Source organism: Henningerozyma blattae, chromosome 1, assembly GCF_000315915.1.
Source record: "Henningerozyma blattae CBS 6284 chromosome 1, complete genome".
In the NCBI taxonomy this organism is placed as follows: Eukaryota; Fungi; Ascomycota; class Saccharomycetes; order Saccharomycetales; family Saccharomycetaceae; genus Henningerozyma; species Henningerozyma blattae.
This window is the reverse complement of record NC_020185.1, coordinates 1,752,822-1,770,170: the sequence shown is the minus strand read 5'-3', so window position 1 is coordinate 1,770,170 and position 17,349 is coordinate 1,752,822. Positions and strand designations below refer to the sequence as shown.

General features: G+C 31.6%; 3 protein-coding genes and 2 non-coding genes across 5 annotated transcripts; 4 read left to right on the top strand and 1 right to left on the bottom strand.

The window, feature by feature from the left end:
• Window positions 1–576: 576 nt before the first annotated feature.
• TBLA0Atrna23L lies at window positions 577–659 on the top strand. The gene has a single exon. It is a non-coding gene; the product is annotated as a tRNA-Leu (tRNA).
• A 2,570-nt stretch (window positions 660–3,229) lies between these two features.
• HAT2 (Hat2p) lies at window positions 3,230–4,453 on the top strand (the record flags this gene model as incomplete). The annotated part of the gene is made up of 1 exon (XM_004177973.1): window positions 3,230–4,453. The coding sequence occupies one exon, from the start codon at window positions 3,230–3,232 to the stop codon at window positions 4,451–4,453; it is 1,224 nt and encodes a 407-aa protein (XP_004178021.1).
• A 1,734-nt stretch (window positions 4,454–6,187) lies between these two features.
• Window positions 6,188–6,259, bottom strand: TBLA0Atrna17R. Its single transcript has one exon. It is a non-coding gene; the product is annotated as a tRNA-Arg (tRNA).
• Window positions 6,260–10,970: 4,711 nt separating this feature from the next.
• On the top strand, window positions 10,971–13,544 carry KAR9 (Kar9p; the record flags this gene model as incomplete). The annotated part of the gene is made up of 1 exon (XM_004177972.1): window positions 10,971–13,544. The coding sequence occupies one exon, from the start codon at window positions 10,971–10,973 to the stop codon at window positions 13,542–13,544; it is 2,574 nt and encodes an 857-aa protein (XP_004178020.1).
• A 767-nt stretch (window positions 13,545–14,311) lies between these two features.
• Window positions 14,312–15,199, top strand: TBLA0A07090 (uncharacterized protein; the record flags this gene model as incomplete). Its single annotated transcript, XM_004177971.1, has 1 exon — window positions 14,312–15,199. One exon carries the CDS (start codon window positions 14,312–14,314, stop codon window positions 15,197–15,199), a length of 888 nt encoding a protein of 295 aa, XP_004178019.1.
• Between the last annotated feature and the right edge of the window lie 2,150 nt (window positions 15,200–17,349).

Genomic DNA, 17,349 nt, shown 5'->3' with positions numbered 1-17,349 from the left:
CATGCGACCAACATTAGTTACATTAGTGTGATTTTAAACGACAACTACAGGATTCGAACCTGTGCGGGCAGAGCCCAAGAGATTTCTAATCTATCGCCTTAACCACTCGGCCAAGTTGCCTCAAATTGTATGCTTTCGTTGTAGACGAGATCGACTTTAGTACTCATCTACAAGTTAGTCTAACTAGAAATTATACACAACACCGAGCAACTGCTAGTTGCATACCTGTGAATATCTGTTCGATGCATAATCTCTACTAGTTAGCCTAGGCATTACTCAAACTGTGCATCCTACCCTTGTAAGTAAGTTTATAAACAGTCCAATTAAAGTAAAAATGGAAAAAGCTGGCGTTGACCTTTGAAAAGTATTTTAAAGACCAGCTTTTTCAGACTTTAGATATAAATTTATAGTTCTTTCATATAGTTATTTAGTTTAAAAAGAACAACAATTATATTCGTAAGTTCGAAGTATTAACTGGTGTTTAAGTTAATAAGATTGTTAAGTTAAGTTTTGGTAGTTACTAGTTAAGTGTATCGTACTTCTAAGTTGGTTTACAACAAAAACAATAAAAGACATGGAGGGTTGGCCGAGTGGTCTAAGGCGGCAGACTTAAGATCTGTTGGACAGTGTCCGCGCGAGTTCGAACCTCGCATCCTTCATTGAAACAATTTTTTGCTTTGCTACTCCCAGTAGTGTATCTTTTTGGCTGCTAGTTTAATACCAACTCTTTATTAAACTATCCAACTATATACCTGAGCCTTTGTAAGTTAAATATTATTATTATTATTACGTTCCGATTTGTTCACTATACACTTCCATCTTTTGTATTTCGTCCTTTTTGTTTTCTGGTTCTTACCTCTTTGTTCTGCCTTAACCCTCTAGTTTATTCTTTTAGCTTTAGATTCTTAAATAGAATTTATGTTCATGATTCACTTACTTGTTAATCTACATGTTCATTCCGTTATCACGTGATCCTGATTTATACACATGACTAACGTAGCTCACACTACGTGACATATATCTTTTTGGCTGCTAGTTTAATACCTGTAACAATTTTAAGCTTTGCTACTCCCAGTAGTTGTCACATATTCTAAGAATATGTATCACGTGATTTCAAGGATTAATAATTATTTATAGATTTATCAAAGTCAGACACAAATCACGTGACACGAAAAACAAACATAGAACAAGAACTCGAGAATGTGAATATAAAAATGAACAATCTTACACGAAGAACAAATGAAGAAAGCAACGAACGAAGAAAGCAACGAACAGGTTGAGTTTCTAAGTCTAGAGTAAAATATTAATATCTTAATTACCATACACAGTTAGATAAATAGAATCTTTATACCAAGTATAATATAGTTGGAACTCCGACTTGCTGGAATAGAAGAAGGAGGAGGAATTTATAAAATACATAGATTGGAACCACAAAAATTGTGACAGTAGTATATCTTTTTGGCTGCTAGTTTAATACCAACTGTTTATTAAACTATACAACTATATACCTGAGCCTATGTAAGTTAAATATTATTATTATTATTACGTTCCGATTTGTTCACTATACACTTCCATCTTTTGTATTTCGTCCTTTTTGTTTTCTGGTTCTTACCTCTTTGTTCTGCCTTAACCCTCTAGTTTATTCTTTTAGCTTTAGATTCTTAAATATAATTTATGTTCATGATTCACTTACTTGCTAATCTACATGTTCATTCCGTTATCACGTGATCTTGGTTTATTACACATGACTAACGTAGCTCACACTACGTGACATTCATTATTTTTTGTAATATCATGTCTGTCACGTGATACTTTTTACACAATATATTTTGTATAGTTTCTTGGCTATTATTAGATGTGACGTAATTGCATGTATATACCGTACTGCACAATTAAGCTTTCTAATAAGAGTAATCATTATTATCTGGAGCAGTTTCTTTTTGAGAGCTACAATCAATTAGTACTATTCATCAGGTATGTCATTTTGACAATCATGATGCATTAAGGTATATACAGTTGACTCTGGTAATATATTTATCACTCATTACTTATTTCGAAGCTCCTACAATTAATTCCTAAATGTTAATTAAGAATGCCGAGACGCCGGCCTAGAATCTAGGATATATTCCGGTCAATTCTGCTTAAAGACTGCAAGGACATGCAGTTCCTGTGAGCGGCTTGTAGACACATTAGGTAATGATCTCCATGCCTAATTAGAAGTAGTGACGTGAAGAATTCATGACCACTCGAGAATCATATCAAAGTGGATAATCAAATGAAACGGATGAACTTTTAGTGTCTCAAAAGTTATACTATGGAAAATAACAACTAGAATTCAAAAGGAGAAAGTACAGAGTTGATCAAGTAAAAATGCATGACCGAAAGTTACCCAACAGTAAAGTGTTAATGCCGGCTAGCAGTTCTATTGGAAGAACGTTAATGCCTGAATACGATTAGTCGGGAATACGTGGATTATCATTGCAGTTATCTTGTCTTTATACATAAAGGTAAGAAAAGATATAATAAAGGCTGTATGTGTGAGGTGTAGTGTGGCTGCTCAAACTGAGATTTCACATATGTGGCATCTATAAAATACAAAGGGGTAAGTATTACCATCGTATTAGAAAAAAAAATGAAATAAAAGAATAAAGCTATGGAGAGAATGATGTTTTCATAGATACATCACTATTAACTATGTTATAGTAATTATATATTGCGAGAGCAATTTATATATATTGCTTTTCCTTCAACATGGTCTTTGCCAATGCTTTTTTTTCATTTAGAAATCATTATCTTGAAGAGAAAAATCAAAAAAAAATATTAATACAAATAGAAGATGCAATTATAAAAAAAGTTCGAGTATAAAAGAAGTTCGAGTATAAAAGAAGTTCAACTAACAAAAATGAGAACTACGATTTTTTATTAAAGCTCTTCCAAAGTAGATATTTTCTTTAGGCGACATGTATCTATATTATTTAAAGATATATCATAATCATGTAGATTTTTCTAATGCTTACGCGTAATAAATCCGAGCTTGGAAATATAATAATGTATAATGAAATTTTAAATATTTATCATGTATTGAAAAAAACAACAGATACTATAGTGGGACTTAATTAAAACATAAGTTCATAGGCACTGGCTTTACCATTCATAAAGTTTCTCAAATCTACATACACTAATATACATACATACACGCACACATATATAAATATATATATGACTTAAGATGAGCAAGTATAATACCAATGAGCAGAAATCTACAATCAAAGAAGAAGAGGAACCTTTAACGACAGACCAAGAGTATGAATTATGGAAATCTAATGTTCCTCTATTATATGACTTTGTTAGTGAAACAAAATTAGTCTGGCCATCATTAACTGTCGAATGGTTACCTTCCAATGAAACTACAAACTTACCTTCTAATGAACAGCGTCTTTTATTGGGAACTCATACTTCAGGCGAAGAACAGAATTATTTGAAAATTGCTGAAATAACATTACCAGATCAAATAATAAATGAAAAGACAGAAGATAACAGTGACAAACATGTTAAATCGAATATTAGAATCATTAAGAAATTTAAACATGAATTAGAAGTGACTAGAGCTCATTATATGCCCCAAGATTCAACTATTATTGCTACTATTAATGGTGATGGGACTGTATTTATTTATGATACATCCATAGATGAAAATCAATCTAATCCAATAATTTCAAAATTATCACATCATAAGGAAAATGGGTACGGCCTAGCATTCAATCCATTGGATAAAGGAAAACTATTATCATCTTCTGATGATGGCAGTGTTGCTTATTGGAACATTCAAAAGTCCATTCCCCTCTTGACTTTACAAGAAACATCGATAATCAATGATGTAAGATGGAATCAGTTTAATCAAAATTTATTTGGTTATGTAACAGAATCATCATGTTTGAATTTGAAAGATGTTCGTAATAATAACAATGATCTAAAAATTGTTTCAAACCATGACATCAAAACACCATCTGCATTCAATGCCATGGCGTTTTCTTTCCATTCAGAATACTTAATGGCTGCATCTGGTGAGGATTCTCTCATCTATTTGTATGACACAAGGAATTTAAATCAACCATTGCATTACATGAGAGGCCACGAAGATTCTGTCACTTCATTAGATTTTCATGCATTAAATGATGGTATTGTTATATCAGGAGGCTCTGACAAACGTGTTGCTGTTTGGGATTTGAAACAAATCGGTCAAGAACAAACTTCAGATGAAATTGAAGATGGTGACGTTCCAGAGTTGTTAATGATTCATGCAGGCCATAGAAGCCCAATTAATGACTTTTCAATGTCAAATAATTTAAATTGGTTATGCGCAAGTATTGAAGAAGATAACATTGTTCAGGTCTGGAAAATGAATAATTCATTACGCGAAGATCCATTAGTCAATATGAATGTTATACGATAGTTTTACTCATAAAGATTACTTGACATTTTTTATTATATATTTTATATCGATACATATGCATATGTCTCTAACAGCATTCAATTACATTTACTATTTTGTACTTCTAATTTCTTAGGCAATATATTGGATATATATTCTAACCTGCTGGCAATTTTAAAGCTAGTATTTCAAGTACTAATTGATTTTGAAGCTAATGGTAAATATGTAAATATGTAATATATATAAACCAACCCTAGCTGCACAAATATATATTCATTTGTATGAGATTAGGCTAATATTGTCTAAATAACGCTAAGTCCAGGAAACATTAATTACTTTCATTTCTTGTGTGGAAATTTTTTATTTTGTACATATTACTATAGTCCTCTATGCTATTGACACAAATAGTTCTATGCCTGAATTGGACCTATTTGAAAATATAGCAGTATTTAACATGCAAATTATTTAACAGAAAATTTAATTTGAGTTCCTACAGTTAAAACAGTTTTAATTATCTTATAATTTTGAAAATAAAATGACAAAATATTAGTTGCATATTAAACTTGAATTAGATAATTAATCTTAATAGTAGAAGTATCACAGGAGGCCTATAAGAGAAAATACGGTTAAGAACATAGTGCTATATTTAGAAAGGATATGGGTAATTTAATTCAATAATGAAGTAAGGAACGCATTACAAAATCTTTATGTATTTTTGTATACAATGAAATATGACTTTATATTACTAGAATTAGATGAATAAACACTTAAGGTTGACCAGAGGATTATAATACAACCTCCATAAGAAGATAGGCAAGTATTAGCTTTCGTGGTGTAGTTTATCTGAAATGGACATTAACGATTGATATATTGCTCCAGGATATTATTTTTATTAACATTTTAGTTTACTATAGTCAGATAACGTTAAGCATACTATTGAATGGAGCATTATACCCATTAACACTAATTACCTAATTTGAAACCATACACGTGATCTATACAACATATAAAGTTTTTGCCATCTTATTGATAATGCAAATAACTTTATCTATTATCTGATAATTGACTGAATAGTTCTATATTTTAAATTAATGATACTTAATAATCTAAATAACAATATTGAAGAATAACTGTTTGATAATAAAATAACTTACAAAAATAAACAATAAAATAAAAAATAAAATTATTTCTATCGGTATTTAGTTTGTATATCCTGCTGTTCTTTTTTTTTCTTATTGATGATAACTTTCTTCTCTCTATCCTCTCATTCTTTTCACTTAACTTTATTCACATCTTCTTGCTCATTGAAAAATATACGGAATGTAAAATATTTCGCTAGCAACAAAGGCTAGTGTCACGTAGTGTGAGCTACGTTAATCACGTGTATAAATCAGGATCACGTGATAACGGAATGAACATGTAGATTAGCAAGTAAGTGAATCATGAACATAAATTCTATTTAAGAATCTAAAGCTAAAAGAATAAACTAGAGGGTTAAGGCAGAACAAAGAGGTAAGAACCGGAAAACAAAAAGGACGAAATACAAAAGATGGAAGTGTATAGTGAACAAATCGGAACGTAATAATAATAATAATATTTAACTTACATAGGCTCAGGTATATAGTTGTATAGTTCAATAAACCGTTTGTATTAAACTAGCAGCAAAAAGATATACTACTGGGAGTAGCAAAGCTTAAAATTGTTACAGCTAGCTACGCGACAACCCAGATAAAAATAAAAAATTCGAAAGTAAAGCACTCACGGTGGGGGTCGAACCCACAATCTTCTGATTAGAAGTCAGACGCGTTGCCATTACGCCACGCGAGCTTTATTTTTGTTGCTTTTGTTGTAATATGAGACTAACAGGACAAGGATGGTGTTTCAGAGTTTGGATGGCACTGAGATCAGTAGTTACAGGTTGCATTACATTAGATTATTATATCTCCACTTGGCCCCTCTATATATCGTATATAATAGTATATTGATCTATACAGGCTCCTTATATACTTCTTTGGAGCTGGACAGTTCTGGGTGCATAGGTACAAGATGCGGTACACTCATTGAAACCTGCGTGTCATTCTTACTAATAGGTGTCCGAGATGAACCAGAAGTAGGTACAGATTCAGTGGTTACAGTTGATGTTCCACGCCTGCTGAATAGTTGTTTCTCAGCTGTGGTCAGCTGATCTGTCCTCTCGAGGCTTCTCTTGTACTGATTTCTTGTAAGTATTACGTGAAAGGCGACGGCGCTTAGACGATTTTACAACAGCTTTTGTTGTAAACCAACTTAGGAGTACAATACACTTAAATAGTAACTGCCAAAAACTTAACTTAACAATCTTATTAACTTAACACCAGTTAATCCTTTGAACTTACGAATATAATTGTTGTTCTTCTTAAACTAAATAACTATATAAAAGAACTATAGATTTATGTCTTAAGTCTGACAAGCTGGCCTTTAAATGCTTTTCAAAGGTCAACGCCAGCTTTTCCATTTTACTTTAATTGGTCTGTTTATAAACTTACTTACAAGAGTAGGAGTGCACAGTTTGAGTAATGCTGGCTAATTAGTAGAGATTATGCATCGAACAGATATTCACAGGGATGCAACTAGCAGCTGCTCAGTGTTGTGTACAATTTTTAGTTAGCAACTTGGAGATGAGTATAAAGTCGATCTCATCTACAACAGCTTTTGAAAAGTATAGATCAATAGAAAAGGTAGTGATATATGAAATAGAGGAGACAATTGATCAATATTATTGTATATATCGTACAGATCAGCTAGAGGTATAGTATAAAATCTATAGCAGAAGGGTTCTGATATTGGTGGCTCTGTTTCAATTAAAATGGATAACAGGATAAAGAGTTAATGAAGTATTGTTGAGACATTTTTGATTATGAAGGTCTCATTGGAGTAATGATTTGAATCGCGTCGCATACCTTGAATAATAGAATTTTTTATGAATTGGAAGTTCGTGTGAAAGGAGGACTTAATGGAACATACTTGACATATCTAGGGTTTTTAATGTGTATTTGTATTGCTTTGTTGTAATTGACTTATTGAGGTTAGATCCATGAAATTAATTCTTGGTTCTCAACCAACAACAGCAATGCTGACTTCGAACCGAGAATTAACTCATGGATGCAACAACGTTAACAAGAATGTAATACACTAATAGGTATGCATACTAAACCCCAAACCTTTCAATTTGATGCTTACTATAAGTTATTTTATTTATTCCCACAAATTCTGGGTATGAACTAACAAAATATACTGTAAGCTATCTTCGAACAGAATAAATAGGACTTACATCTCGCCTCATGTTCAAAGTTTTATAATGCACTTAATTTCATTTTATAATCAAAAAGGAATAAGTAATTTTTTAACTTAGTTATACGTTTAACTATGTTTTAGTTTGAAGTCTGTATTTCAGTTGTTATTATTTTGTATTGCATTCCTAAGTTGGCTTACAACAGAATTTTGAAATCATAAAAGGAATTAGACGATAACATAACAGAATCTAATAGATATTAACACACAATTCCGTTACCTAGTTGGGGAATTAAATCTGCCATCTATTATTTCTAATCTGAAACAGTTTAACTGTTACTTTGTTGATCATAAGTCTATTCTCTGTACGGACCATATTTCATTCATATTATATAATAGTATGGATGAATTGTCTAAACATATAACTCACCGATTATACTTTTTAAGTGAATTCTATTTTTCATTAGAATATATTAAGGGAAATAATAATGTTGCTACAGATGCATTATTTCAGAAATATTTGAAGTGCTTTATCTTTTTGAAGAAAGATATAAAAAGATATGTATTTAATATGAGTATTTTGAAGCACAAAAGTAGAGAATGTGCCCCAGGTTCCATAGAAAGATCTAATGTCCATATACCAATACATGTTTTTGTGAGATAGCTATTTCAGCGAAATTACAGCAACCAATGGGTTATATTCAGTATACTACTTACCCCCTATGACAGTAGACACCAAGAATTACATTAAAAGCCGCTTACAATGCTAATTATTGAAGAGCTACAATTAAAGTACTGACAGTACGTTTTAACTTCTAGGTGTTCCCAGTGGTTGCTGGCTCGAGATTCCTATTGATTTTGCCATATACTTGTCAGAAACGTAATTGACAAATATGGATATGATGCTAGTGTTTATTGACCGCTTGTCGAAGCAAGCCCACTTTATTGCAATCAACAAAACATGTACACCTCTTGCAAGAGTGAAGTTATTATACAGGTTTGTGTATGCTATCATAACTTTCCGAAAACTATTGCTTCTTACAGATATATTCGTTTCATATCCAGAATGCATAAAGAACTTACTGGGAGATTACATATAAAATTGAAATTGCCATCTATAAATCGCCCTCAGACAGATGGCCAAACAGAAGCTACAGATAAGACTTTCGAATGCTTGCTATGAGGTTATTGTTTCAATAATCAACTTCAACGGGATCGTTTGATCCTACATCTAGAACTCGAGTATTGCAGTACGTTTTAAAAATCACTCGAAGCTTTTCCAGTTGCGGAGGATATTGGGCTCCGTTCTAAGGGACTACTGTTAGATTCTGAAAATTCTGTGCCACATCTAAATGATAGTGATATAGAACTGTTGAAAGATCTTAAGGTTATTTCATAAGGTACGCCTGATTTTTTGAAAGATACTTACGATAATGTTAATGTAGTTCGGTAGCATCACAGCATGATACTCATTTTATGGGGGGAAGGTATACAAAGATTAAACCTATCTATTTTGATCTCGTTAGGTTAGGTTAACCAGGGGTAATAATTGTAAAGTTGAGCTTCGATTATTATACGAAAAATATCAAATATTAACTGCCAATATTAATTGGATCAAAAAGTTTATTTATGATAAAGAGAGATATTCTTGGGAAAGACTACGCACATTAATTGAACAAAATAAAAGTATCCCTAAATTTATGTTTCAGTGGTTATGATATTGAGTTCAATATGACTTAATGACTTGCTGTTATATAGAAGATGTTTTATTATTCTAGCCAGTCTTTATCCAATATAAGATTTTGACAAGGCACATAATCTTAGAAAAGTTTTGCTGCTATAAAACTAGAATTACCTAGTAGCAGAGTGAGAAGGTGCTATAGATATTTTGTTGTCGGGAATTTAGGATTACAGATTGTTTTTTGCCCATATTTTTGAGGTTTTTCTATAAACCGTTTTTGAGGTTTTTTTCAAGTCTCGAGGCGTAAAAATTATAGAGAATTGTTTTGAGTTTCAGTTCCCCTGTGCTTAGTCCTTAGATGTCAGCCAAAGGTCAAGTTAATAAACGGTTAGAGTCCCACGCTAGATATTCTTCTTATTGTATTTCTTTAAGTTTAAAACTTAAAAGAATAATTAGTACAATAAAACAAATACTCAAGCTTTAATTAAAAAGTGGATTACTTGAAAGTGAATTAGATTTGGTTAAAACTCATAGTTTATTGTTGCTAGTACAACATTGCTTTAAACAATCACAACAGAGGGTTTACCGGACGATATTAGATTTATAGTCATCATGAAGACGAAGGACTTCCGAGTTGACATTTAGTTATGTATTATATAACTCTAGACAGACGAAATCAGAGCTGTTAGCTATTTATCGATTCAGCAGTACCCGGATAGCTCAAGGCTAATATAATATAAGTGAATTAGAAAGTAATTATCAAGTAATCATAATTTTTTTAGTAGGATACGTAATTCAAATATCAATTTTAATGGTCATCATCAGGTAGATGATTATTATTAAACAAGTCTTGTATAATGTATTCCAAGGCTGTTAGTGAATTATCTTAACGATATTGAAAATATGTTTTGTAGTCATCACATATTTCACAGAGCGAACTTATTGAAGATTCCCCAGCTTTGCCAGTTAAACATAAATGCTTATTTATGTGATTATATGTTATATTATCTTAAGCAATATGCATCATAATAAAAATTTATCTCTATTGTAAGGATTCTAATGTACAGGCTCATAAATTTGTAATTCTAGCTTTGCCAATATTTTGAATAAGTATTTTAAAAATCTTGATAAATTCAAATTTAAGACGTAATTTAATTAAATAGGCAAATATTTTTGGTGTTCTGTTTTTCTCTAATGCTGAACAATATTCAGCATTGCCATTAAGATGAGTCCCTAATCATGCAATTAATTTGATGTTTCACTTTTCATGGATTTGAGATCTCACCAAGTCTGTGCAGAAGACCGAGAATTATTTTCGCGTCATATTTCCATTTTGGCGACATAACCAATCTTAGTTTGTTTGGTAATCACTAACACTTCAGTTGTAAACAAAAAACGACATTTGATCTGAATAACATGAATAACAAAGGGGTAGATGACATAGGTAATATCATGACATTATATATATTTTATTACTTAAGTATATTTAGGAGAAAAAAAACAGTAGATTATTAGAGTCATTCTAAATTAGTGAAGCCATAAATTAATAGTAAAATAATTATAGCTCAAGAAAAAGATACATGTGATATGACGATAATAGATGCATCAATTTATAACAAGCCATTCCTAATAGATGTCAACATTGAACCACTAGGTAAATTAGTCGAATTTTTTGAGACATTTAAAAGCTTTGATAGTAAATTAAGAGAAAATTTGACAGATTTAGCTATAGAAATTAAACAGTTAGAGAAAGGTCTACATCCATATTATATTTCATTACCAAAGGATGACCAAATTGACAAATATTTAACTTGGCTAAAAGATGGCAAGGTTAATTTTGATTCAATTTACAATCAGGTTAATAAGATAGAACCAAGTATATCAAGAATCCTAGATGTGTTAGAAGATTCTCTAAAGCCAGAAAATTATATGATTGAAAGCTATAATATAATTTTTGATTTGATTGAAAATTGTACAAATTCATTGAATGACTTGAAAGCTTGGTTAATATCTATCAAACAACATATTGATATCTCCATAGATTTCCTAGAAATTTCTAACAATACAATGGATACCCTTCATCGCTTAATAAAGGAAAACCTAAAAACCTGTTTTAAGATTCAGGAAGAGCGCTTTCTATCTCCTATTCGACATTTACCATCGTTCTCACTTAAACAATTATTAGACCTATTAAATTCCACCAATGAAAACTTAAGTTATAAAATCCCGGCCTTTACATCGATTGATGAAGTTGTTTACAGAGAATACCTTGAATTAACGAAAAAAATAGAACCTATAGATTTAAGTTTAAATAAATTTTTATTAGAACGTATTAACAATTTTAAGAAAAGAGAAGTTTCAATTATAAAAAAATTAAGTATTAGATTAGATGAAAAATACAAGATTATTCTCGAAGAATATAACTTTATGACACAAGAAATCAAAGATTTAAAAAAAGAGCTGGTAGATAAGAGATGGAACATTTTGTTTATTAATTTATCACATGAAATAGAGTTTTTAATGGAAGAGATAGATTTAATCAAGAATAAGATTAGGAATTATTATTTATCGAATAGAATAAAAGAAAAATTAATTAAACAATTAACCAAAAAAACAGAAATTATAACAAGAACTTTTCAAGTAATATTCAAAGCTATTGAATTGGCATTATTAGATACCACTGTTGTTAAAAGAATCAATGAAATTTCGAAGCGTTGGCTAGTTGAAATTAAAAGTATTAATAAAATATTCAATAAATATGAAGAAGAAAGAGATAGTATTGATGATATTTCTTCAAGAATCAATTCACTGACTTTAAGAAATGGTAAAGCTAGAAATGCTGAAAATAATAAGTTAATTGATAATGATAATAATGAATTACTTCCTATGAATGATAAACATAACAATAAAACAGAAAAAAGAGATATCGAACTGAATCAAATTGATGAATATATTAAGAAAGAGATTTTACATTGCACAGAAAATCCCCAACATTCAAGTGCAAAAAAGAAGCGCCGATCATCACTGATGGGGACAGCTCCTTTAGCCAATAAAGAAAAACGAATATCTTCAGGAAATAAAATTGGTGTTGCATTATTAAATAAGATGAATTACCAACCGGTTATTGTCACAGGGACTCCTGTTTCTGTAGAAAGAAATAACCCATTTTATGATATTGAAAGTATCAATAATAACCAGAAAAAGGCTGCAAAAAGAATGAGTAAGTTACAATTTAATGCGGTACCTGATTTGAACCATCCAACAACGAAACATCATTCAATATTAGGCTCAGCTTCTTCCTCCTTTACTATTCGTGATTTTGAAGACGAAGATAGTTTTGTCATGTGCAGCCCTATCGACAAAGATCAACAACACCAATTACAACATACACAAAGTGAAACCCCCCAAAGTCCATTAAGAGAAGAAATCAAATCTATTTTTGATAGCGCTGAGAAGAATTCTATCGATGATAGTATGACAATTAATAAAAAAAATCGTTTACAAACATTACCAAGTCCACAAGGATTGTCAGTGCTGGAAAGGACTCTCCGTAAATTAGAAGGTTCGCCAACATTATACTCTAATACCAATTCTGATGATGAAAATAGTATGCTGTTATTCCCTCATGAGGATATCAATCCATTTGTAAATAGCACTGCATCTTCAGAGGAGGATATCAAAATTATTAATAATTTCGAAGATATTGGGAATCATTCGGATACAGTACAACTTTATGATGATAAGCAAACCCAGGATCTAGAACCAGACGAGGATGAATTGAATGACGAAACACAAGAGACCATAGAATACCATGATCTGCAGAAAGAGGTAGAATTGGATAATTCTGATGACTCTAAGCCTACTCCTGGTCCTACTACTAACTTCTCCTACGAGACACGCAATAGCCTATTGCGTCTTGAAAAACTGGAACAGGTTAGAAAACTGAAACTCAAGTACTACATGACTCAGCAGAGTAAAATACCTAGATGGAATCCCAAGGCTTATTTTGCTACATGGGGTAACTCTGATACCAAAGGCATTTCCTCTTACCCTGAAAATTTATATTCTGAGCTATCACCATTACCAGTACAATGCTTGGATGAACAACTTAAGGGTAGTCTATTAAGAAAGCCAACACCGTTGTCACATCTTTACAGCTAATTGATTCTTTCTCAAGGAAATGGATAAAGATATTAGATTGACCATATTAAATCAATTTGCGTTAATAATATGAAAATGGAAATTCTGCTTAGAAATGATCCAATTAGTGCTTTTACTAAAAACATGAACGCCCCCTCATTTCAATACCTAAGCTAGAAGCATCATTATAAGGGATAAAGTACCCTCTGAAAAAAAAAATACGTGATATCCTTAGCTCCTCACCAACATATTGATAGCAAATTGCACAATGTGGATAATATTGAGACCTTCCCTTTAGGAAAATATTCACAAGCTCACCAATTATCGTCAATTGTTAAACTAAATTTTCGCATCCTGCATGTTATTTGTGAAGGTTTTTTTTCCATATTCTTTCCATAATTTTCGCTTCCGGGCACCTTTTACATTTTGCAATTTGGCGACGCGTCTGAACTGAGGACGCTACAAAATAAACAAGCTTTGCTTGAACGCGCTGTAGGCGCGATTGCATAGCCATATGGACTACACAGTAGTCAGTGAGAACGATATAGCCTTTGGGTCTTGGCTTATTTCCGTTTTGGCATTGATAATAGCTAATGGACAATTGAAAAATTTAGTAGAATTTAGCAATATAAGGTGGATCAGTATATATAGGCTCGTGCAAACTTTTACTTCTATTCTACTTTTTATTGCCTCATCTTCAAATTCTGTAGTATTGACGCCATATTGATGGGAATAAAGTAGTGTGAACCGTATATCAGATAAAAAGTTTTAATTATATTCTCTTAACCATGTCGCCAACAAAAGGAAGGCCAGCTTTAAACAGCAAGAATGTGAATATCAGCCGTAGTATTAGTAATACTTCTACTACTCTCACAATTGTCAAAAGCAACATTTCTAACAGGAGCTCCAAGACAAACAAAAGCAAGGGCAGCTATACTACTAAAGCCGGCAGCAGAATTCCCAAATCCAATACAATAGCTGATTTCAAGAATTCTATTCCAAGATCACCTACTAGATCATTATCATATTCGCCAAAGAAATTGCCTGATATTTTTCTTTCTGGCTCCCTTAAAGGAGAAGAGAACTCAACTCATGGCTTTAATTTTTATATAGAATCTCCTCAAGACAGGTTGGTGACCCTTGAAGAGCAGTACAATCTAATAAAAACCACTAGACAACTTGATCTCAATAGGGCCGAAGATAGTGATAATTTGAGTGAATGCAATAAAGAGAACATTTCACCATTCCAATTGAATTTCTCAAAAAATAGGAAAGCTTCTAAAGATACAAACAAGCCAAAATATTACGGTCCACGATCTCCTCTCGAGGACCTCCCAACTCTTCAATATAAAGGCTACATCGAATATCTAAGCACTCAAACAGCCGTAGAATTAACTACTCATATGGAATGCGAGGTTAGATTTCTAAATAGCGCCTCTTATGCAAGCCCTCTAAGAGGTAATAACGGAAATGATACTGAAATTTTGGAAACTCTGTACAACACAAGGCACGAATATTCAAATTTTGATGACACAACAATAGAGGGTAGTAGTCCAGAGATGACGACAACACCAAGTGAAAATAAATATGCAGACGATGAAATGAGTGAGATTGACCAAAAAATAGTGGAACTAAACGATGAAGATATTCACGGATTTCAGAACTATCACACTTAAGACACAATATTCTTTCAATTTCACGATTTTTTTTATATATTTGGCAATATCAACTGACTGCACACTGTAATTTCACACAATATAATAACATTCATACCCGTCGTTCTTTTTCAGACTATCCATTTTATTTCAATAATGATATTATCTTAGACTTTTTTTCATATATTATATATTCTATTTGTATTATTAAATTTTTATTTTTTTCGACTTTCTTTCAAGTTCGATACTAGGTAACATTTCCGGACAGATACTATTTGTATTGAACGATGAATATGCCAGGCCATAAATTATACAATATATATATATATGAAGTTATTACCTCTTGTCGTACTTCAGTTAATCAGATCCTGAGAATTATAATTTAAAATACGTCAAACTTGCGTCTTATATAAACTTCAAAATTGACACCTAAATAAAGAAATAAAACGCACTGGCTTTATTACTATTAGTAGAAAAAGCCAGCAGCTTAATAAGTATGGCAATTATAAATATTTACAATAATTAAAAGCTTATTAAAGATATTGTTCTTGCCCTATATAGAAATACCCGCTTGGCGATATAATATAATTATATTAATTAAAAGATCAGACGATATAGCTCTCATTTAACGTCATTAAAAAACGATATTCGGTCAAGTAAGTTATTTGGTTTCCGTCCGAACATTTTCCTAGAATCATCTATCTACACCTTCTTACCTCTATATGAGTGTTTAAATCTAATTCATAAACTTAGACCACATTAAAAGTTAGTGATTCAACAGCATACAAACCTTGATATTATAGCTTAATATTTCTATAGAGCTCTGCATTATTCGCACGCTAGCACAAGGTGCAGACGTATTATATCTACTACAAGATAGCCTATACTTATTAGACCTTGTATGTAACACCCTACCAAATAAATTCATGCATTTTTTACTTTTAAAAGTAAGTTTTATGTGTACCTTTAGGTAGACATAATAATTAGCTTTAGTTCTATCGTCACTATTCTTCGGACTACATATTTAAAACTAATTAAGACGTGGTAAAGCTCCCTCATGGTTGCTTCCAAACAAACTATAACTATATAATGTATTTCATTAACTGATGCACTTTAGGGTAGAATCAGTAATACATGCTGCATAATGATGTACATAGGATAGCTAAAAGATAATATAATAAAGTTCTGAAATAACACAATTGCAAGTTGTAAGTTTCCTTACTTGAATATATTTCATCTTAAAATTAGGTAGGAAATAATTGGTGTAATCTAGTAAATGATCCTCTCAAATATCAGAAATGCGACATTCTTTCTACTAAAGTTCCGAGAAGGCTTAAATCTCCGTTTCCTAAAATCCATTTTTATCCGAACGAATGATAGCTTGTAAAACGGCCAAGCAATTTTCCTATTACTGGCCACAAGTGCCTTTTAATTTTATATTGTTAATATAATCAGGTGTGAGTAAAATACATTATAATACTGACTTAAATTATATTTCGGGTTTTGTAATCTATAGTTCATGTACAATAATAGTTATGCACTTGTGATTCATAGATTGTCCTCAGATTACCGATCATCTTACTAAAAGCAGAAAACAGAACTACACCTTTAATATCAGTCTTGCTAGCGAAGATTCAGTAAAGGTGCTAGAACTTTAGAAGTAGAAGTAGAACCCAGTTAAAGTATAAGATCAGTCTCATCCCTTCAAATGTATGTTTGAACTTCCAGAGCTAATGCCAGAGATAAAATTATTGATCTTCCTATCATCGAGAAATAGAAGTTTCATGGCCCGAATTTCTCTATACCAAAGCTCTTCAGTTATGTATTTAATAGGATTGATATATGGCCTATGGTAAAATATTCTATCCTTTAAAGCTTAACCACAGAGAAAATAGTTTTGCCGAAGAATACAACATTACTATTAAAAATTTAGATAGGGTCTATCGTTTACTCTGTTTCTTGCATGAAAGGGAAGAGCTGACTCTTGTTCTATACGACAAACCATGCTGATGGAGGCAACAACATATATTTGTACTCATATAAATATATTCTCTTCAAATAGGGATACCTTCTATTATGCTTTTCGAATGCTGCACCAGTTTAGTGTCATTGAATCGTAGTTTAGGCAATATGCTTAGATCCTGGAAGAGAAAAAAATAGTACTAACCTAT